The following is a 24,492-nucleotide window of genomic DNA, read 5'->3' on the forward strand; positions in this document are numbered from 1 at the left end:
AAACTCTCTTCACTTAACCACTAAGATAACACTCAAGGGTAGATTCAAAAGTGCTCCAATTGTAAGTCAAAATGTGGCAAGAGTTTTCGATTCAAAAGTTAGCCAAACCGCTCAAGAGTTTAACAAAATACATGTGGGAGGGAAAACCACTTTCACTTCCTTAACTCCTAATCTTTTGCCCAAGTTTTGATATATATAAATGAGCATTCAAGTTTACTAAAACTTATAAAGTCAAAACTTCACCAAACCACGATTTATTTCGGAGCCAAAACACCAACAAATCCTCCAAGTTTTGAACATCAAGCAAATGAAATTTTCCCACAAAACTCTTGGAATGACGCTCTACTTTTCATCCCTTTTAATTCAAACTTGTTGCTCCTTTTAAAAGCACATTCGAGGGCAATTGATTAGCAAACTATGTTGAGCAAAATTTTACTTTAAAGTTAGAGGAAACGAGACAAATTCCAATCCAAGATTTGGCCAAAACCTTCCAAGTTTTGTTTGTCATTTCATAAGAAAAATCCCAATTTTTGTAATGCTCTTTGAAAAATCATAACTTGAGTTTCGTAAGTCCAAAAATCATAAATCTTATACGTTAGAAAATAGACTCAAACATCTGCAATCTCTAGAAGATAGCTTCATAAAATTTAGCCCATAACTTAGTCAAATCTCAGCCTCAATTCACTGCTCAACTGAGCGCAAAATCAAGATAGTCTTAGATTTTCAGCCCACTTGGAAATTTTACTGGTATTTATAGAAAATGAACCAAACCATGAATTTTACGCGGTTAAAAAGTTATGAGTCTAGTTTCAAATGCAACAAACGAGACTCAATTCGAATTTTTCTACACCAAGATATAACAGATTTCCCAAGACTGCTCAGAGTCTCTTGCAGGAAAAATTTTCAGCAACACTTGACTCAACCTTCCCACTTAAGCTCATGATTTTTTGTTCAAATCCAACTCACAATCAAAGTTTAATGTCTAACACAGTTTGTGGAGCAAGATTTCCCCCAAAAGTTTTAAAAAATAAGGGCTAACAGCACTCAAAAGTTTTGGCCAGTAAGAAGCTTTCAAAATAGAAATTTTCCTCAAATCATCTACCTAAATCAAGGTTTCAAAGAAACCCATCAAAGATCCAATTTTTCTAGCTACAAATCTACTAGAAACTTGAAGAAAAGAGAGGGTTTCAAGCCAATACCTCTCCTAGCAATTTCAACCAAGCAACAAGTCCAAGTTTCCTCCAAGAGTTGCCTCCAAACAAGACTTCTTTCCAAGCTCAAGCAAGGTTCCAAGAATCAACCAAAGTTTGGGGGAGATTTGAAGCAAGAAATGGAGGAAGAAAGTTGAGTTTTTTCTTCATGTTTTTGGGAGTGAGGAGCTCGGCCAAAGCAAGGAAAAATGAGAGTTTTTGGAGCTAATTTGGAAGATAAATACAACATTTCTCTTGGTCAAAGTCTTGGCTTGATGGTTGACAAGTGTCAAGATCAAATTCCATTCCTATCTCTTTGTCTCTCTTGTGTTTCTTATAGCTAATCTATCTTGTGTTCCTCTAATACACTCTTAACACTTTTAATCACATACTCCCTCTAGGACCACACTCGTTCTCGTCCACTAAATATAACACACACATCTCACTAGTCGGTCACACTACCTTAATACTCTACAAAACTTAACATGCACTAAAATATAGAAAAGGAAATGATAAAAATCTTAACTTAACCTTTAAAATCACGATCAAATTAAGGCTAGAAAATATGCAAGTAAAGTAAAATTAAAAGGAAATATAAATTAATTTTTTCAAAAATAGGAGGAAAATATAAAATAATTTTTGGGTCCTGACACTTTGGTTCCCTATCAGTGGCCAAATTCTCATAATAAAGTCCATGTGGGGACTCTCTCCCATTCTGTCCATTCTAGTGCTTACTTCTGCTACTACTACCTCTGACCCTGGGAAAATGAAAGTTCCAACCTCTTTGAGCCAGTCTATGCCCAATGTAAAGGGAAAGACGACAGATACTCTCCTTTCCATCTTCTTCTTAGGCGACTTTCTAATCCCAATTTGGTGTCTGGTTGTAGAAAACCACCCCTTTCTCTTCTCCAACTGTTGACAACCAGTCCTCCAGTGCTAGTCTTGTACTAGTCTTATGTTCTCTAGTTCCATGTTTGTTGTGTGCCTCCAACTCTTTGATTTTGCCATTTCTGTTGAAGAGGTCTAGGTATATGAGATGTCCAGGCGAGTGCGTGTCGCCCACAGATTAAGCATCCCTAATATGTTGCTTTAGTGGGCTCTGCTGGGGGAGTTGGGGCTTCCTTGGAGTAGCATTTCCCAAAGGTACTACGATATGTAAACATAGTGGGAGTCTACCGATTCTCCATTCTACTCTTGGTGATTTTGCTCTGCTTCCTGGATCCAATTGTTGATGGTGCAGTTCATCATTATCCTTCTTTGCTCCATGTGGTAAGGTCTTTCCTCTAGAGGATTTGGGCATGTGCTTTGGCGCATAATGGCCTCTAAGAGTTCTTCTCTAATAAAGCATCCTTAGCAGAGTAGCCCTTCCAAAAGTTTTTTGATCTAATCCCTTTTTCTTCTGATTTTTGTTAGTGAGATTTCCATCCTCCATTTTTCGGCCTCTTGTACACTCTATTATGGAAATGGGAGTGTCTTTTGGTGATCACACCATCCATAGTTGGCTTTCCTAGGTTTGCTTCTTCCAATTCTTCCCCTTTTTGTGACCCCTCATTTTGGAGCAAAATGAAAGGGTTAGTAAGTTTAGCTCTAGGGGAGAAAGTTTTTTGCAGTGTATCAGGTTCCTCCATCAGGGGAGTGCCAGCCTTTGACTTAGGGAACCACTTCTTGTTAGGTCATTGTCTTTCAAAGATCCTATTCCCTAAAGTTGACTTACTATAGGGAATTGGCCCAAGTTTCATTGCCAATTCAAATTTGAATTTGGGCCCATTCTACTGATTGTTTGGACTTTGGATTCTTCATCACTTTCATCCAAGGCCCATAATTGCCAAGACGACCATGCAGGAGATTTTGCAAATTGTTGTCTGGCTTGGGGTAATACCTGGCTTGATTTTGCCCTTCCATATCCTAAATGCAATGTAAACAATCTTTCTCAATCCTTGCCACTCTGCCACATTTGAAACAAAGTTCAGCCCTTTGTACTGGGCTGGTTGCACATGATCATCTATATCTTAGTAGTGGACTAATGGTAGAATGATATCTATCTGAATACACACATCCTTGAGAATCGCCCTCTGATCATGGTGACAATTTGTGAGTCAATTTTGAGTAGAAGACCCAGGGCTGCTCCAATCTTTTGGAGAACTTCCCGATCATAGTATTCCACTGACAACCCCAAAAGCCTTGGCATGAAGTTAGGTTGCCATGTTCTTATTGTAAGAAAATGGCTATTAATGAACCATGGTCCTTCAGAGATCACCTTCTGATAATAAGTGTGCACTCGAGCTCAACTCGAGATAAAATAATTGAGCTCGAGCTTGTCGAGTTTTTAGAAGTCGAGCTCGAGCTCGAACTCGACTTCAGTTTACCTTCCTCGAGCTCGAATTTAATTAAATCTAATTGAGTCAAATCAAACTCAATCAAACGTATTCGAGTGTAATCAAGTTTAATCGAGCCTATTCGAGTCTAATCAAGCTCATGTAATAAAAATTAATATTTTACATATAATTTTAAATAAAGGATATTATTGACAATTCACAATAATAAATATTAAAAAATTAATATATATATATATATATATATATATATATATATATATATATATATATATTATAAAAAGCTCGATTAGACTCGTCGAGCCTTTGAGTACAACATATTGGAGCTCGAGCTCAAGCTCAATCAAAACAACCTCGAATTGAGCTGTTAACCGAGTAGCTTGCGAACTCGAGTCGAGTTATTTAGTTCAACATCACCCTTATCTAATAATCCTTTTGCTCTGAGAACTTTGCGACGAAATAGTCTGCTCCAAGGTCCAAGATGTCTAAGTTCCCTTGGGGCTTCCATAACTCCCTTTCTGGTCCAAGAACTTGAACCCTAGCTTCTACAATAGGAGTGGCTCGATTTTCCCCTTATGCAAATCTTGACCTCATCAAAAAGATGAGTTTTTTATTTTGCACTCGTCCTTCCCGGCTCATCAAGTTTCAAACTTCGCTCTAAAATTTCTGTTGATGCATTTTCCAAGACAAGGATATACTGTCCCAAATTAAAGATTGGTTGGGGGCTTTGGGGGAGGTTATGTATTTGGCTTACTCGCAAAGGGCTCCCCTAGTTTTTCAAAAGAGGTTTCAAAGAGGGTTTATCATTAGTAACGGTTCCTACCTCTTGAACTAGGTTTTCTAAGGAAGGGTTATGGTGCGAAACTAGTAACGGTTGATGACATGAGATGGCTATCAACACGGAAGAGGTGGTGATTTCACTGAAGTCCTCCTCAATCAGAGGAGGTAGAGATGGAGGTTCAGGGGAGAGCATTTTTTTTAACTCCACTAGGTGGAGGGAAAAACTATTTTTAGTTCTACCCCCATTTCTTTTATAAACTCTCAAACAACATCAAAACTCAACTCAATCTCTTCTTTTCTCTTCATTTCTTTTCTTTCGTAACTTAAGCTTTCAGATCTTTTCTTTTCTATCCTAAACTCGCAAACTAGCTGTTCATCTTTCTAGAGAGCTGCAGCTATTGTAAGATTTTGATCTGTTAATAGAAAAGTCTTTAATGTTGTTAGTTCTCTTTGATTCTTCGGTTAATGGGTTTTTCACCTTTTATCCAATTTCGATAGGAAAATTTGCTGATAAAAGCTAGACACATGCACCGTGCAGATAATATTCTACCACGGGATTCACTTGGTCAGGTGTTGAGTGTAAAAGATCTGGAATTCCCACGCGAATACAAGGATAGACGCAGAATGCAAAACAACTTGACAAAATCAAGTCATTTGCTTCTCAAATACTAATCCACATTTTTTCTTCTTTTCTATCATTCAAACTAGCAGATCAAAACGTTAGCATACACAGCATATACTAGAAGGCACAAGAAGCAAGTTTCAACCGCTCCATACATTCGACTAAAAGATGTTTGCTTGACCCGAAAATGGATTTTAAATGACCACATCAGGTGCCATATTTTCTTCCGCTGTCCATGTTTTATGTTACCATCCTCGCTTAGTCAGATCACTTGTAAAGTTTCCCATATATGTGATTGACTGAAAGCTTGTTTAGCCCGGAACCTGCAAAGACAAAGAGAATGCTGTGAGGAGAGTTCTAAGATACACATGACCAAAGAAATAAATTGGTAAGCAATTTAAGTTGAGTCATTTCCTATACCCGAAATTACAAGCAAGCTATGATCCAAAGAGAGCAACAATTTACTCTGTACAACGGGATGTACACAAAAGACATCTTCCATTAGCAAATAAGAACAGTTAGAGTGATCAATAAAGACTATCATCTCAATTGCTTCTTTTCAAGCTTCTTCCACAAATAAATCATTCTTCTGATGATAGAATCTGCTGAGGATCCTTCTGCATAAGCACTTATTGCTGTCAAGAGGCTTGTGAATTTCTCCCCATCATCCTGCACCAAAGACCTTAGATGCCTTAGGCTTTTACAGAAACACATTTCCTTTAGACAACATAAGGACCTGTACTCCATTCCTCAGCAGATATGTGCAAAAATACCCGAAAACCAAAGCATGAGCAAAGGAACCCTAAGTTGGTCCTTAACTGCATAAAGAAGTCTTTTAGATAAATAACACATATAGCATAAAGAACATAAAGAACAGAATAATGCAGCAGAACTTTCATTATCAATTAGTTCCGCATGGTGACTAGAGAATGAGAAAATAACAATGCCAAAGATTTAGATATCAAAACAGGACAATATGAGAATGTATAATTCATGTCCACGCCACAGTAACATGTATCGATATCAGATAGCACTCCTCAGCATCAGCTTTGATGTGAAGTTCTAAAAGCATTTTCCCCATACTGTCATTTATGGCCCTCTATCTTCTCTTAAATATTGTTGAGAAGGCTAACGGATCCTTGATCTTCATGGTCAAGAGAAGATGGCCATCTTAAGTTTCATCTAAAGGCAACTGATTTCTTTTTCCTGGACAAAATATGTTCTGATGATCTAAGAAATTCCATCAAATTCCATCACGAGTTTCTTCAAATGATATTGGTACCCTCTCAGGTATTTCTTTTATATTCAGCAATATCCTTCTAAATACAATAATATAGAGGACACCATAAGTCAAAAATATAGGTGAGTTTATAAGAGCCACTATGTGTCAACAACCAGAAGGACCATAAATGCAATTTCAAAAATTTCAGAGAAGATTGCTGTGATTATGGTCAACTGAGGAGCAACAAGTGAAGGAATCACATTCAAATAAAACATGGAGGCATTTTTCTTTCAGTAAAAAGTACATCTGACTTGCTTCAAGTAGCGAAAAATATCATATTTGGCATACTCTGTAACGTGCCAGCTTGCGATGCTACAATATGAGATGGGTTCATCTTTTGTTTTCCTCTCGTCTTCAAATACCCATTGTTAGTTCCCTTCTCTCTTTTATACCGCCATTCAAGTTCAAAATACAATTAAAAGTTTGCAAGGGATTAGCAGATAGATTTCGAAGTTAAAAGTATTGCTATTAGATTATTATGGTCTCAAATTCAATAATTAACACCAGGATTGCAAAGTTGAACAAAGCATAGCATTTGACCTTTTACTCTAGTTAAATAGTAAATCTAAAAAAATCAGTGGCAGGAAAAGGACACAATACACAACTTTAACACCAGAGCTCTTACTAGATAAGCAGTTGAAATATTATATGGAAACAGACATACTGCAGGAGCCCTCAAGTATTAAGGAAACATACAATATCATCAAAATCAAGTTCATGGTTATTGGAATCCAAAAACAAAATAATTCTAAGCAGCTAATAGTTGCCCCTACCTCTGGCTTCTTAAACAAGAGGTCATTTGTTGCAAAAGGAACCATATACGATGGCAGGTCACAACGTAGCATTGCCTGTACAAACACATCATTTTTAGCTATGGAAAAAGGGGAACAAAAGAAAATTCTGAGAGCAGCAGATGACTTGCCAGATTCTTGCTTAGGATAGCTTGTTCAGTGTTCATTATCAAGGCCTGAAAGCAGATAAAATTAATTTCAAACAAATTTGTCAATTACTGTACAACTCTGGAGCAGAACTACATAATCCAGCTATCAGAAAAGTACCAACGTAGAACAGTAATAGAAGAATCAAGACTTTTTACTAGCAACACCCTCAGAAAGCCACAGACAACATCAGAACCATTAATATGGCATTGATGATCTATGCAATTAACAAAGATTCCATACCTGCCTGATTCTCTCCTCACTGACTTGCTCAACACATTCCAACAAGTTCTCCAATGTACCTACGATAAAAGGAAAAAGATCAAGATTTTACATGCCTATCCAACAGCACAGTTTGTTTGCAAACAAATTACACATGGCAATTAACTTGAGAGGTTTCTTAAGGAACAAAGGTTTTTCTTTTTATCAAGGTTCAAAAAGCAGTTTTGACAAGCAACTAAGTGAAAAATCCTTTATTTCAAACAACAGCAGTCGGAGAAATAAGATGTCAAACTTAATCAGGAAATAGATGGTTATGAAAGAAATGTCAAAGCTTTCATAAGTAGGTATATACATAGGGGTAGTTGGAAGGTAGAGTCTTCTAATTAATCTGAAAATACATATTGTGTTTTAAGAACATTCCCTTGTTATATTTGGATAACAAGAAACTAATGAAACCAGAATCAATGAATACAATGTCTTGATGCAACTTAACGGAGACAACCAGGCGATTATTGACCAAACATCCATATAAAAGCAGCCAGAGAAAAATCTCACACTCAACTTCATGCCTAATTGACATCAATTCGCAGCCAATCTACTACATCTTTGCATTTGTATGATTTAGTTACCGTTAAATATTTAAATTTCTCATTCATAAGAGGTATGCAGGCATTGGTGACAGTATCAGATTTAATTTTGATATTTTTTCTTTCCTGTTACAGTCCCTGTCAAGGGGAAGAATCTTGAGGTAGATCTCAGCCTGCAATGTTGAAGTTGCTCCGGGAGAGAAATTTCTAAAGAGGAAAAGGTATCACAGGCTCTACGTGTTTGCCCAAGAAAACTGTAATCTAGCAATAACATACCGAATTTTGTTATTAATTGCACGGCACGAACATCTCCAATCCCATCCACTCCTGCATTTGACAGTTTAAGTAATCAATGATCAATTTCATAAGCAGCATTTTGATTGACTAGGAGCAACTATCAAATTATTGACTATGAAGAATCTAAAGATAATGCACAAGCTAGAAATCAGACAACTCGTCATGCAGCCCCTAAATCTAAGATCAAGTTAACTAACCATAACATGTGGTTGTTTGAAAGTATGAAGTATATGACACTGACTTCAAAGAAACAGGTTCACATGAATTTTCAGCAAATTCGCAAATGTAAAATCAAAATAGGAAGAAAGAGAGGAGAAAAAGATTACTTAGAAAAATTAGTGTAAACACTTATTAAAGCACTAGAAGCCAAAGGTGAGGTGGTAAAGATTGTGAAAGCAAAATATGATTTTCATTCACAGAAAAATGCCTTTGTCAAGAAGCTAGCAGTTAACTTTCAGGATATTTTAGCAAGTTACGTTTTTTGTTAAGTATTCACAAGAAGAAGTTAGGAGTTCCATCTATGTATATCAAAGCTAGCTTGTATAGACTCATTGAGCATGCTTAATATTCATGTCATACATTAAATCTCAAAACAAGCTACATAAAGGCTTTTAGAGGTAAAAGCCATCTATCTACTTACCGGGAAGAAGAGGTAAATGAACAAGGATGTATCATTATAAAATAAGACCTTCAAACATCCCATAGACTTGTACCTAGTTACCACACTGATGGACTAGTTATAGGACAGGTTTAAAATGTTGTGCTGCCCTAATTATGTTATGTGCTGAGAATTGTACGTTGAACTCCAGTCAAAGAACCCAGAAGTTCAAAATGTTGTGCTGCCCTAATTATGTTATGTGCTGAGCATTGTACGTTGAACTCCAGTCAAAGAACCCAGAAGTTCAAATATGTTCAAATCCACAAGTACATATACATCCAAAATGAATTAATGAAAAGAATCTGAAATCCAAAGAACAAAATATTTAGAGATCAACAAACATTTTAACAAAAATTAAAGCATGTACAAGACTATAGATCAGCAGCTATTTTTTTTTTTTGCATCCAATTTGCCATAAAACAGATGGAGGCAAACTCTGAAAGGAATAATTCTTTTGAAAATATTATATCTCAAATATCTCATATATGACACCTCTAGTTTTCGATTACATGAAAAGGTAAAATCAAAGCACAAACAACATAGTGGTTTTGGGCTGTTTTATTAACATGATAATACGTAAATCTGAAATGCATAACTCTAGAATACTAAAATACAGGACAGCTTTTGATTAACTCTTCACATATAAAGACTTTTTCTTTTTCTTCCTTTTCAGCTTTAAGTGAGTAGGGCAAGCATTTTTCTAGTGAAAGATGGAACCTGGTATGTTGTCAGACTTATCACCAACAAGGGCAACAACATCAACAAACTGAGAAGGCGTCAGCGATCCATATTGTTCAGCAAAATCATCCATGCCATATGAAACCATCCTAAGTAGCAGCATCAGAAAGTCAAAAGCTCTAACTAGGAAAATGAGAAAAAAGAATAAATTTTGGATTGAACAACTGAATATTAAAGATGGGGTTTTTTTTTGTTGGGGGGGGGAGAATGTGGACAGTTTGGTAGTTTCTCCAGGCGATCAGGGTGTAGGTAAAGACATATCTTCCTATCTGTATACTTATTCTTTATTTCTTTTTCCCATGTTTTCTCCTTTATTTCCAGTTTGGTTCCTTCAATTACTACAACTATGCTGCCACCAAACAACATGATCATTGCTGACCTTGCAGCTGTTGGTGGCAACCACCACCTGCATTGCGCTGTTGCTACTGCTGCCACAACCATGTAACCGTCACAGTCACTAACGGTCACCATCACCACCACCCTCTCCACCATTAAAAGTTGAAACAATGACCATGCCTACCATTGCCCATCTCAGCTATAGGCACCAGAACAATTGGTGCAGTTGCTAGTTGGCCACCACTCCATTAAGCAGACAGTGTATCGTTAGCAAATACCAATGAAAAATAAAACTGTTAAAGTTTACCCTTGTGTTTTGACTCAATCCATCTAGCACGAGTAAAAGATGGAATAGAAAGGTTGTTCAAGGACGGAAGAAGGATTTGGGAAGGCTTTCTGTGTTAAGACAGTTGGGCACTGATAAGGGTTCATAGGCATGGACAATCTCCAAAAAAGGAAAGGACAAAAATGATTAAAGTGGTAAAACATGCATCAGCTATCACAGTTAAGGGAGAGGGATCCAAAAAACAACTTGGGTGTGGGACTGGGGGGTATGCGAAATACAACCTAAATTATGGGTCACCATACCCACCACAAATTAAATATAGACCAGTTTCTTCCAACTTTCAGCAAGATTTCCCACATCAGGGCGGCGCACGTCTCAGAGAGCCCAAGTAAGAACAGTAGATGAAAGTTGTTTGCAATTACATATGACCGAGATTGCCATTGAAAGCTTGAACACAACCTATATAATCTCTCAAGCTCCACAAAAAACTATTTGTGTGCCTATTCTTGGAACTACATCAATTTTCAGTCTCAAGCCTAATTTAATATGCATTGGGTACATACAGTAGGTTTGTACCCAAAGTAAAATTTCCCACACTAGGCAGTATGACACAGAGAACCAAAGTAAGAACAGTATATGAAAATTCTCTGCAATTAAACATAACCAATTGCCATTGAAGGCTCGAACACCATCTTTATAATCTCTCACTTCCCATGAGAAGCTGGTTGTGTGCCTCTTCTTGGAACTACAATTTTCGGTCTCAAGCTTAGTTTGACTATGCATTGGGTACATACGGTTTAGGCCCTAGCTATCTCAAGCTGATCAGCTGTTTATATTGATATCTTCAATGAACTATCAACAATCAATTTGATGAAATAAGATCTAAAGATGTGAGTCCAATTTCAAATAGAAGTTCATTCAGTACAGCAAAAATATAAGATTGTAAAAGAATCCATACATAAAAAGTATAATTTAGACATCACAAAAGTTGTCCAACTCATAGACCAAATCAACAAAAATGAAGATAATATACTCACTCAAATCCACGAGGAGCAATCCGCAAAAGGCGCAACGAAGGAGATAGGATTTGAAAAAAATCTTTGTCTGGGGAGACTACTCGCACCTGCAATAAATGCACGACAAGGGAAGTACTGAATTAGGACCAAAGTAACCACAAGTACCATCAACCAATGAAGTTTGTTTAAAGCACTTTGTTAAAGTTACAATACTGGTAAAATAATCCTTTTATGCATATTAAAACCGAAACAAATGATCTTTCCTTCAATAGCCTAAAGGAAAAACAGAGATGCATAACTTAACATCTTTTCTTGCTAAGGAGATTCTGAAATTTCCCTATTAAGAAAAGTATTCCATCCATCTCTACCGTGCTTCTAGAAGTAATTCTACCCGGAAAAAAAATCCCTTTCGATCTTGTATATCTTCTGAAAAAGTCAACAAGAGCCTTACTTTTGAAAAAATATATGCATGGCTTAAACTTATACCAACTTCATACTTCTAAATATCGAACAGAAAACAAGGTTAAGTCAATTGAAAAGCTTAGCACATAAGATCTTGGTATTTTACCAAGAAAATCATCTCATAGATTTTGCAAAGTTAAAATAACTACCTTGAATCCAGCATCAACACTCCTCAAAGCCAGGGTCCCAATTACATCATCAGCCTCAACCCCTGGAACCTACATTAAACTGGAAAGTCAACAATATAAATCAAATAAAAGTCAGGTTAAACCTAAACTATGTTTGCTCTCACCTCAATCACTTTAACAGACATAGCCTTGATGGATGCTTTCAGATATTGAAGTCCCTGAACAATGGTATCAGGTGTAGGAGGACGATGGCTTTTGTACAACGGATAAAGGGTGTGACGAAAGTTAAGGCCTACACAAGATTTAAGCAAACAATTTTTTGATGCACTTGCTAAGGGAACAAAATAACTTCAATCACATACATCAATCACAATGACAACATGAAAAGACAAGACAAGGTACCAAAGGAAATAATAAGCATCAAAAAAAATTATATTACAACTGAGGCCACAGTACATACACCTGATGGTTTATCTCATAGCAATCCAACTGACCCAACGAAACTGAAGTTGTTTAATCACAAAGGAAAAGGTGAAAACAAAGAAAGAACAGTAACACCACATCATCAAGTTAATATAAAGTGGATTTAGCTCATCTCAATCAGCATTAAATGGTGGCATCAAAAGAAATGACAGCTGCAACGTCTCGTAAAATTACTCTTGGAAGACTTTAATCCCATGGTTCAAAAAAGGTGGAATCTACTGGTAGGAGAAATCCAGCCAGCTGAAGTTTGAATTCACTACTTCTGATATTTTCCAACAGACAGATAGGCCTGATAAAGTTGCTTGGGGGGCTCACTACTTTCAGTGTATTCTCCACTTGGGTGATTGAGATTTCATTGAGACTCAAAAACTTTGAGGTATCACGGTATAACCTGTACTGTTTAAGCATAGTATCCTAATGATCCCACAGCATGTTACCTCTCAGGAATCTAAGGCTAAGAATGCATCACGTTAGTAAAGCTTTTGGTCAAAAGAAATTTACTTGTCTTGAATCCATTGTAACTTGCGAAGCATAATCATGCCATATTTCCAAGCCTAATTAGAAAAACTCCATAGCCTATTTTTTTTCACCCACAAGGCCCAATCAATTAAAGGAGGTAAAGCGTATTCACACTTCTAGGTTGAATGGAATGAAAAAAAAGGTTGTACCCATTCTAGGATGTAAAATTCTCTCCACTCCTGTTTCCTAATTCAATCAGTCTGCCATATTGTATCATCATGTTTCTGAAGAAATTCTAAATTTTAGCACTCTCATACCTGTCCAATCTTGAAAAATATCATTCTTATCAAATCCAAATGGATCCATCATCAGTATCTTGTTTAAGAGAAATTCTAGAATTAGGAAGTCTCACATGTATTTTATATCACCAATCTCTTCATTGACACTACATCAATAGCATATCAGAGCCAAAGGATTATCTATATATCAAAACACCGGGTGGTTATTCATCCTGAACTCCACCCAATCTGAAGCTTTGCTATGAAGTTAAAGAAAGCAAAGTAAAAATCCAATCATAAATTTGATAGGGTGAATTCTAGAATTCTCTTATGGATGAACAGTGCTTTCAATTTAATGGTTTTCTTGCCAAAGGAATGTGCACAAAATGTGAAAGACAGAGGAAAAATTCTGATCAGTGTTCCTAGTTTCTAGTTTGAAGGCAGAAGTTAAAATTCCATTTACTGGAAGATAAGATATTTGGATCTAGCATATTGGTTCAGATGCGTGACTTGATAGCCATTGGTTCAAAAGTGTGATTAGATTGCCCTGCCCTATGGCCATCTGATCTTTCAAAGATTTCTAGCTTCTTTCTTTACTGTATTCTCTATCTTGAGGCATCAATATTCCTGAACAAGAAACGTCGTTAATTGCAGGTTTTGTTAGAAGACAAGTATGTGTATAACTATGACATTCGTATGCAACAGTTCAAAATGACTTTTGTAAAGCTTTATCTAAATCATAAACAAGTTTTTTATTTTCAAGTTTTCAGGGCCTACCTGATGCCATTAGGATCACCTCGTTGCATGACAGACTTCGACACAAACCCTTACTAGGTACTTAATCACAGAATCGAGTGACTTATAGGTCAAAATGTAAAGGGAAAGAATATGACCTGTCCCATCCCAAATACATATCCCAGCAAAACTCCTCACTTCCAATGCCAATTGCATAAAAAGAAAATTAAACAAACCACCCAATACCTCACCTAGTGTCATACAGATAGAACAGCCAGGGAAGTATACAACCTGTTTCCTAAACAAAAGACTTAAACCCTTCTGTTAGAAAGTTTCAATAGTGAACAAGCAATTCCCATGCATGGAGCAGCATAGCATTACCAAACCACAAAATGATCAATAGTTCACGATTGATGCATGATTGAATCCATCAAATATCGGGTAGCTGGCATATAGTTGGACAATGCACCATAGAACCATCAAAAAGAAAATCCCTTCATAATGTGATTTTAGAAAAAGAATTTATTTACAAGACTTTCTTCAATACAAATGACCATTCACCAAATTTGTCAACCTACAATTGCATCTAGTTACAATAGGTATAGAGCATCATCGTAAATTCATATGCACCCCAAGGAAATCATATCACACAACTGAAGATAATCACTCCCCACAGTGCCAACATTACAGACGGATTTTCTACATACAATACAAGTTTCAATTTAGATTCCGCATCACTTTTGCATTCTTACACATCTTTAAGATCAGTATTGGTAAAACTGACTGACTTTTACATATCTCTTATCTCTTTCAAATTATGAACAGAAAACAGGTTCAAAATTTAAAAAACCAAAAGAACAACATACCTTTTGAAACAAAATTTTGTTGGGATGAAACAGACGTATGACCAAATGGAACTCCTGTAACAGAAAATCTTAACTTATCATAACTATATCTCCTAACAGAAACCCCTCACTGTATAACCATGCCAAGATTTATAAGTTCCTTGACAAGCTGAAATACCATAGAACAAAGCCATATGAATAAAGAAACATAAAACTCAAAATCAAAGCAATATGTGCTCAATATTGTCAAAATCAGAGTAGCAAAACTCATAAAGTCCATGCAATCTAAGCCCAATATCTTCTGCGGAGGTATGACACTCTTTTACAGACAAGCTTCATTATTTGATTAGTTCATATCAGAACAAGTCTATAGGGTCTAGAACTTCCTATAAAATGTTCAAACAACATTAACGTAGTTAGGGTCGGAAGAACAATTTTTCTGACTGTTAAACAAGCCATTTCATGCAAATGCTTAGACCAGTTAAACACACAATAACCCAATATGAGAAGACTTAGTAGAAGGATAAAAAGAATGACACAAAAAGTTGGCACAAGATAGGCTGATTGAAGTATTCATTTAGTTCCGTTTCAACTTCTTCAAAGAAATATGGAAAGAACATCAGATAAATAAAAATGAAAGATGAAAACAAGAAGAGCATTCTGGGAAATCAGATTTTTTGACATTACTGAAGCATCTATCTAGATTGATCATCACTTTAGTTAGATCAACAAATTCCAATCCAATCAAAATAAATACAGGAGGGACAGGATTATAAACTGGAGAAACTTGCAATCTTTCGGATGCTCTATGATTAAATTATTGAGAGAAATCTAAGATGAAGAAAATTAATCAATAGATCTCTCTCTCTCTCTCTCCACAGACACAAACTTATTGCTTCTCTATCAACTTAAATTCAAAAGAAAAGAAGATAATTTCTATTGACATTCCCTTGCAACCAGCAACCGCCAAGAATTTCAAGAGCATAGAAGTTTCACTAAATGATTTAAGAATTACCAAAGTCACCTATAGAGAAGCAGAAGAAGCATGGATCTATAAGGTAGAAAAAGCTCTCCAGAACATCCCAAAATAACTGGACTAGATTTCGAATTTGAGAAACAAAAGATCCAAACAAAATTCTACAAAAGGTTCCTATTTCTTTACTGTAAAGATTCCACATCCAATAAACTGCATCACTGATGTCAACAACATGAAACAATAAATAAGTAAATAAGACTTCAGCATTTGTTGCAGCACTCTCATACGATGGACCCAAATGGTCTAATATCTATTGTAACATCATAAAACTTGACAACGCACAGCGTAATTGCTTTCATTGATGTTCATTTAAGCACAAGATAGCTAGCATGAGAAAATTAGTCAACAAGCAAAAAATTCATGCTCAAATTTTCAAGCTTTGTTTCACTCTTTGCTGCTGGTTGAGCTGGACAAGGGGAGGGAGCTGGGTGGTGGGTGGTGGTTTGTGAACATAATATGCAGAGCCACAATTATATAAGCAAGAGATAGAGTTGGTGAAAAGAACCAACAGATCGAATTGCAGCAATAGAATGCACCTCACCATCATGGTCGAAAACCACCTGCAGAAGACAAAGCAAGTGAATTTAGAGCATTGCACATGAACATCCTAGCATTTATATAAAACAGATAAAACAAACAATAAGACCTCAACAATGGCAGGACACATAAAGTTGACAATAGCCCAAGTCAGGCACAAAAAATTGGTCTCCTCTCTATTTGGGGTGCAATTTGTCCTTAAACATAACATTGAATTGTGAAAAGCTATCCCAGATTAGTTCATAATAACTTCCAATTGGATTTACACTCCCATAGTGTAATCAAAGGAAACTTCAACCACAAACTCTAAAAAATGCTTCAGACACAATGTTGATTATACCTCACTGTGATAGCCACATAGAAAGGTCGTCATTTTCTCTGATAACATCCAACAAACACATTGACTCCATTGAGAAAACAATATAAAAAAAAAAAATTGCAAATTTTCAAAGAAGCATGGCACATTTTGCACAAGAGATGATTTGGGCCAAGCCAAATAGTAGATAGCTCCTCATGAAAATAGAATACTGCACTGGAGATTCTTCAATAGAGTATGCCCTACTTTGCATAAATGGTACTTCCTTGGATGATTGCTTCAGGTTTAAGCAGAGTTCAGGGAAAATAATTTTTTAATTCACTTCAGAAATATTTACAACCTATAAGCTATATCCATGAGATATGTGAAGTAAAAGGAATCCAACTGGTCCTCGAACCCCCGGGAAACCAATGTGTGACATAGTTTATTAACAAGATAAGTATGCTAGATTAATATAAGTGCAGAAAAACGCCAAATCAATAGTTTATGGGCAAGCCACAAACTTTTGTCAAAACAATCAAAGTGCTCCTGCATCCACTATGGCCTAGACATAATTATATACACTATGGCCTAGACGTAATGATATACACCTCAAACATCAAAGTATCCCATTGACATAATTTTGTGATTACTCTTTCTCAAAAGGTTCAGCAATTGCTAGTTAATTTTTGAATCACATACTTCAAAGTTTATATCACAAAAGCTAATTATTCTCCAGTATACAAAAATGATGGCATATTCCATTCTCCTTTAAACTACGACGGCATAAATTTGTGTTCCATCTGAAAAGTCCATATAACCTGACTTAAAAACACTGTGATCCAACCCTGCCAATCTACTGGAGTAGTACAATGATAGACAACTGCTTACAAGATTACTTTTGGTGGTCCTTATGAAAACAGGGAAGTTCCTTAAGCTTGTGCAATTGGTGAGCTAAAAATGATTTACAAATTCTTGAGCTCTAAATTTTAGGATTTAAAAAAAGGAAAATGAAGATGCCAGATGATTTATCATATATACAGATAAAAATAATCTCATGACAAGCAAGAATACAGAGGACAAAGACATATACCGCTACATGTGAAGGAACGAACTCCAGTACATCAATTATCTGCAAGAAAAGTCTAATCAGTAATCAATAGAACTGTAAAAGGCACAAAATATGGAAAAACCTAATTTCTTAATACTTCATTGTTTAATTTCATCATGAATCTCTTTCTTGGTTTTGCATCTCATAGAAGCTAAAGAATCAAATAGCACTCAGGAAAAGGATGCTGTTTTAAATCCATTTTGTCCCACATAACTTAATACAATAAGACTGATATGAAAAAGTAGAAAATTCAGCAGATACCAAACTAAATTTAACTTACAAGAGACAGAGCCGTAAAAATAGTCAAGACCCAATCTCCATTACCATCAGCATGGGAAAGATGACCATGATGTAGTTTAGCTATTCAGAAGCAGAAAATTGACTTTTGAGATTAGTAGACAGTAATCTAATTCAGATACTAACTAAAAAGGAGTCAAATTGGAGGAATGAAATTCAACCATGTTTAGACTAAATTTTGATGACCTCAAATACACTCTCAAAACATAACTCAACTGCACACCATAAATGACAGCTTTTAGCTCAAAGCACTAAAATATTTTCCTAACTACAGGAATAGGTTGACCAACATTGGGATTAGCTGGTTGCATATTTATAGGTCAACATATTTTAATATGTACCCTCAGTCACATTACAAGCAACTAAAACCAACAGAACCCACAATGAAGAGCAACATACAGCTCAAAAACTCTTTGAAAGCTTCCATATTATCAAGACACATTTGAAAGTTGTAGAAGAACTCCATCCCCAATACAAAATGTTAGCCAGCACAACCGTCCAAGTTTCCTTTACCAAGATTACAGCTATAGTTTCAGAAGTCAAATTTGCTACCATCTCTAAGCTAAGGAAACAAACAAACAGCTAAGCCTCATACAATATTCTTGCACCCAAGAAGTCAACTTTTAAATACATTGCAGTGAAAATTCCAATATATAAATGTTAAAAATACAATCAAGTGTAACACCTTCAATCAACAAAGAGACATCACATACCAAGAAGCCGATAATACGCTCTATAAATAACTGACGTGCCATCGATAAGCATCACTCTGCCCTTGGAAGAATCAACATTTTCCACCAACTTATCTTCACTCTGATCAGAACCCAGAATAGCACTTTCCCTTTGCATTTGCACATTTCCAGCAGCTTTAATAACATCACCACTGCTATTAGTAATACCACTACTACTCGAAGCAATCCCCGAAAAATTAGACCTCAAACTCCAAGACAGTTTGCTATAATCCTACACCAACCACCAAAAAAAAAAAAACCAACAACAATTAAGTTAACAAATGTTAAACAAAAATGCATACAATGAACAGAAGATTGAGGAATATGCAAAGGGCTTTCTTGCAAGTTACCTTTTGCAAATCTGGGGATGTAGAATAAGTGAGAAAAGATTTTGCTGGTGAAAATTTGAAGCTTTTGTAAGCCCTTTGGGTTGCTGAAAAGTGCTTTCCGAAGCAATGAAGAGCTCTCCAGAATTGATGAGTTGAATTTTGATAGCAAGCCATGGATTTTCATGCCAATTTACTTGGATTTTTCCAATTAATTTTGATTTGAACGGAGAACAAAAGAGGGAAAATTGACGATGAAATTTTGGAGAGGGTTTATCAATACGTGGTTTTACGGACCACTAAAAGAGACAAAGAGCAACGTACTACGTCGTTTTGTTTTGTTGGGAAACCCAGTAAAATTTTAGGAGGAATTTTAAAGGGTAAAAAACAAAAAAACCCCCTGTGATAAACCTAATACACAGAAAAGTCCTCCATGGTTTCAAAATATACAACACGACCCCTCATGCTTTGAACTAAATTGTAAAGGTGATGGAATCCGTTAAACTTAACGGAAATGAACAAAATGACCAAAATGCCCTGATATAATAAAGTAAAAGACAACTCAAAAAAATTATTTGTTTTATTCTCTAAATAGAGAGAATTGAGGGTTAAGGGGTAGAATAGGTATATTTGATAAAAATTAGGTATAAAAATTTTTTTTTAGGTTCCAATAAGTCATTTCCGTTAAATTTAACGGATTCCGTCACCTTTACAATTTAGTTCAAAGTATGAGGTGTCGTGTTGTATATTTTGAAACCATAAGGGGCTTTTTTGTGTATTAGGCTTATCACAAGGGGCTTTTTTGTTTTTTACCCAATTTTAAAATATACATGTACTTTTTTAATTTTTGCAAGATGAAAAGAATCAACAATCAAATCGAGCCAAAGTAGAGACTTTCACTAGGAAATTGTCTAGGTGAACTCGAGTAATAAGTAGTCATTTACACAATCCATGAGCTTAATTGTATACCATGTAGTATATAATATCCACATAAGTATATGAACAATGATATACGATGAATAATAATAATAATGTAAAAGAAAATCATAGCATGTAATATACAATGATATAAAGAATTTTATGTGACTGTTATCTACATTGTATATAAGAAGAAATAAGGGTTTAGTTCTAGTTTTAACTCATTTTCTTGATATAAGTTAGTACATGTTAAGTGTAAGAACCCTCACTTAAAAATATAAATTATCCTAAATTACTTGCATTACCCTAGAACTAAATCACTCATAACATTTCCCTTGCATTGCATTTTATTGCTTTTAGTTAAATTGTAATATTTCCTTGAGTTGACTTTATTTTGTTTCACCATATACGCTTTGACCAAATGTCTTTTTATTAGTGGTTGGGACTTTATATGATAGTTTAGAAGTGTTAAATAGACATTAGTACATTTGGAAGTTAGAAACTTCATTAGTCAAAAGATTAAAGGAAGAAAGGGTCAAGATTGGGCCAAGTGGCAAAATCCTAACCATCCATCTTGTTTGACCAAAGGATTAGAGGAAATTTAAACCATTTTGGAGTCATTATTTCCCTTGCTTGTCCGAACTTCTTAGCTTCCAAGAGAAGGAGAGAAAACTCCATTTTCATGCCTTTCTAACCCTAACTTGATCTAGAACAAAAATCAAAAGAGAAAGAACTTGAGTTAGTGAGTGAACAACCTTCAAACCTAGAGTGTGTCTCAAACTTGGAGCTTTAGTTTTGGTAGTTTGTTTTGGTGGTTCAAGCTTCACGTAAGAGAGATATATGACTCTTAAATCCTAACTTTCTTGTGTTGCATCATGTGTTTGAAATTTTGATGGCAAACTAGGAGTTGTTGGATGTTATTTGTGATGAAACTTCTTGAACTAAACAAGTGGTAGTAGGGTTGGTTGGTTTATCTACCATGTATTTGATGAAATGTTTGAGCTTTGTTTGTGTTTTTTCTTGATGTGTTAACATATTTTGGATCCTTTTGAAGTTAGGGAAAACACTTGACATGTTGCTTAAGTGAAAAACAATGATAAGAGGAAGGTTGGTGTTGCATGAGAACTAGTGGACTGTTTTTCTTTCCCTTAGCTGACCAGTTTTGTAGAGAAGGTTTCTCCTTGAAATTTTGGTTCATTTGCACCTTAATTAAGCTTAAGAAACTTGGCTAAACATTGGTTTAAGGTTTGAATGAAGCAAGCAAAGTGGTTGTTTGGACCACTAGTGGACTGTTTTGGTTCTTTTAATTATTTTTGTGTATTCCATTTTGAACTCCAATGGTACTAGATAATTTGATCCCCTGTATATGAACTTTAGGAGGTTGAATCGGATGAATTTGAGGCAAAACAAGTGAAATTAGCATCAAGAACTAGTGTGACTTTGCTAGGATTTTAGGGCTGATCAAAACCAGAAAATCAGCCAAATTTCCCAAACTACTGGTATTGATATGAGACGAACTAGAGTTTGCATTTGGCACTATTGGAAAGCTCTTTGAATCTAGTTTCTAATGCCGCTAACGACATCTGATTTTGACCTTCCTACAGTGAGTTATAGCCGTTTTCCCGAGACTGCGCGGGCACGACTGTTTTACCCGCGAAGAAGACTTTGAGCTTGAATGAAATTTTTCTTTTGTCCAACTTTCTTGCACTTGTCAAACTTGTTTTCTCATGAACTTTTACTGCATTTTGAGCCTAACTTGCATGGTGAATTGAGTAGATCTAACCACTCACTTGGTCATCTAATGAATTTACATTTGGGTTGAAAAATGAACCAAGAATGTTAACGACGTTCACTCGTTGCCCTATGATTTGGGAAACAGAGGTGATGGTTATATGCTATGTATATGCCTGATTTAGTGAATTGTTAGCCTGGTATGTATATGTTTGAGTTGAGGCTATTTTGTGATAAGAATGAAGTCTTGAATTGGCTGAAAAAATTGGTAAACACAAAGGAAGTGCTGCTGAAAATTTGTCCGCATGGAACCTTGGGCAGTCTTAGGAAATCTATTATATCTTGGTATAGAAAAGTCAAAATTGAGTTCCGTTTATTGTGTTTGAATCTAGATTCAGAGTACTTTCTACTATGCAAATTTCATAACTTTTTTCAATTTCTATGAATATCTGTGATTTTTCAAAGTTGACTGATTTGCTATACCTGTTCTGTCTTTTGACTGGATGAAGCAGCAACTTGAGGTTGGAATGTAACTAACTTGTGGATTGAATCTTACAAATATGTCTTCTAGAAAATTGTAAACCTTTGAATCTATGTTTTGATGATATGAAATTTATAAATTTTGGACTTAAGAAACTTGAGATATGATTTTTCAAATAATGGTGCATAAAAACTAGAAAATTTTGTTCTCTTAGAACCGTTTTTACTTTCATTTCCCACTTTAAGGTTGGAGTTGGTAAATCATTTTGGGTATGGTTTATGAGTGGAATTGAGGTTAAGTGAAAGAAAATGAAGTCTTAGAAATCTTAATTTCTTTATGTATTTTGGCTTTGTATTGCTCGCCTTTTTATATAATATGTGACCACAGGACTCGAGAGAGTTCAAGAGAACGAACCAAGGTTAAAGTGAAGGGTAGCAATTGATTGATGAGTGTTCCAAGTACATGAAAATATTTAAATGGAATGTCTCCTTGCTTGAATAACATGCTTACTCGGTTAAAATAATTGCTCTTGAATTAATAACATTTGGGGCGAGAATGTACTTTGTCATATTCGATCCTTTGTAGTTCATTTCGTGATATTGATATGAAATAAAATGCTTTGCTTGCATTTAACTTGTTGGTGACTCAGGTAGTTATCCCACCGACTTACATGTTACATGTTCATTGTTGTTAGACAATGCTAGATACTTGATTTCTTATCTCATAGGTAAGTGTGTACTTTATCGCACTTGACCTAACTCGACTAAATTTGTAAGATTTTGTTAAAACATGTGTTAGCCATTTTGTTACAACTAAAAAATGGCCAGAATCCAGCCACTTTCTGGCGGGATTTGTAGCCCGATTTGCTGAGAAAATTTTTTATTTCTGCAGCTTTCTTCCAATTTTCTTGTTTGATCAGGGTTCATAATCACCTGATTTTCAACTATTTGGACTTGAAATACTTAAAATGTTTGAAACATGATATGCTGAACGTAGTTGTGACTTGAACCTGTTTAGGCGAGTGTGCTCTTATGTACACTCAATTGATCTGACTTGACTAAATACTTGATATCTCCTTCACACATGAACAAGTAACCTGAGCTGTGTATGACCTGTATATTGACTTGAAATACTTGAGAATGTGAATTGTTGGATATTACTTGTGACTTGATTCTGTCTAGGCGAGTGTGTCCTTATCGCGCTCGACCTCCCCTTCTTGAATGATCTTGTACTCGCTTGCACTTGATTGACCTGTACTTGTGTTTATGCTTGTGCTTGACTTGTAAGTGTTGAGCGGTAGCATGTACCACACTCTATCTGAGTGGGAGGTACCTATCATCCCGTCTCAATACTTTTATCCTGATTAAGTCGATTGGAAAGTTATCTCGTCGACACTAGTGTTGAGCAGTAGCATGCACCACACTCCATCCGAGTGGGAGGTGCCTCTCATCCCGTTTAAGTACCTCTATCCTGTTTTGTCGAGTGGAGTGTTATCTTTTCGACTAATTGATATGCTCGAATATTACCACCATTGTTTATTTCTGAATACGAAACGTTAAGTGACAACTAACGTCTTCAAACTTTACTGTGTGAACGTTGGATAACAGCCAACGACTCCAATTTTGATTATCTGAATACTTGGGGCTATAAGCCATATCCTGAATTACTGAATATTTGGGACTATAAGTCCAACCTAGAGTTTGTTGGTCTAATCGAGCCAGCAAGGGTTTGGTCGAGGAGATCGACGAACCTTGGGTACTTCTTTGATGTTCAGGACCGGTAAGGAGTATGTTTGGTGGACGAAATTTGGTGAAAAGTGGAGATCTACGAACATTATACTTTCGTGATTGACGGAGAGTCAACGGACCTTGATCAAGTTACAGTGAAATTTGCTCTTGAGAGCAACTTATATCCTTTGCCATGAATGTATTCTTTACCATACACTTTTGCATAATCTATTTGGCTATTTGCTTAACTATATATTGGGTCATGATCTATTTGAGTTTTGACTTGTTTCTTGATATCCGATGTATGGTCTTGTCTGTTATATTATTTGCTTGTTTTCTTGGAATTTCACTGGGTTTCTAACTCATTCCCTGCAAATTTGTTTTCCTTATAGGGATGAGAACATGAGAGGTTGATTTGAGAAAGGCCTCTATTTCTTCTAAGTTGTTAGTTGCTCGAGTGAGTACTTCATAGATGTCTAGCCAACCTATTTGCTTTGATTTTTGCAAGTGTTACTTTTTTGTTGTATTATAGATTGTGTGGATATTGGAGGTCCATAAGTGTACCTATATTGAAGGGTGTAATTGATACCGCTTGTATTATTGAGATAATTGTTTATAAATTTCATG

The 24,492-nt window shown here is 35.8% G+C and overlaps 1 protein-coding gene across 4 annotated transcripts; it reads right to left on the reverse strand.

The window, feature by feature from the left end:
- Window positions 1–4,876: 4,876 nt before the first annotated feature.
- On the reverse strand, window positions 4,877–19,300 carry LOC113700550 (uncharacterized). Of its 4 annotated transcripts, none has more exons than XM_072052886.1 (16): window positions 19,033–19,300; window positions 18,665–18,914; window positions 17,935–18,014; window positions 17,637–17,675; window positions 16,253–16,271; window positions 14,697–14,750; window positions 12,040–12,167; window positions 11,897–11,965; window positions 11,307–11,392; window positions 9,627–9,736; window positions 8,231–8,281; window positions 7,389–7,447; window positions 7,130–7,174; window positions 6,981–7,055; window positions 5,391–5,594; window positions 4,877–5,248 (listed from the first exon to the last, which is right to left on the reverse strand). In XM_072052886.1, the coding sequence occupies exons 1-15, from the start codon at window positions 19,183–19,185 to the stop codon at window positions 5,466–5,468; spliced, it is 1,347 nt and encodes a 448-aa protein (XP_071908987.1). In that variant the 5' UTR covers window positions 19,186–19,300; the 3' UTR covers window positions 4,877–5,248; window positions 5,391–5,465. The 4 variants fall into 4 exon arrangements, with proteins under 4 accessions (XP_071908987.1, XP_027076828.1, XP_027076834.1 ...); XM_027221027.2 differs by having other exon boundaries at window positions 5,346–5,594; XM_027221033.2 differs by lacking the exon at window positions 14,697–14,750 and having other exon boundaries at window positions 5,346–5,594.
- Between the last annotated feature and the right edge of the window lie 5,192 nt (window positions 19,301–24,492).

This window comes from Coffea arabica, chromosome 1e (genome assembly GCF_036785885.1).
Source record: "Coffea arabica cultivar ET-39 chromosome 1e, Coffea Arabica ET-39 HiFi, whole genome shotgun sequence".
Taxonomy (NCBI): Eukaryota; Viridiplantae; Streptophyta; class Magnoliopsida; order Gentianales; family Rubiaceae; genus Coffea; species Coffea arabica.

Bases quoted from the DNA above. Each gene is read 5' to 3' on its own strand.
- LOC113700550 (XM_072052886.1), bottom strand. From the start codon at position 19,185: ATGGCTTGCTATCAAAATTCAACTCATCAATTCTGGAGAGCTCTTCAT. The intron at 18,915-19,032 runs GTAACTTGCAAG...TGGTTGGTGTAG, and splicing joins CATCCCCAGATTTGCAAAAG to GATTATAGCAAACTGTCTTG. The intron at 7,448-8,230 runs GTATGTTATTGC...CTTTTATCGTAG, and splicing joins GCAATTAATAACAAAATTCG to GTACATTGGAGAACTTGTTG.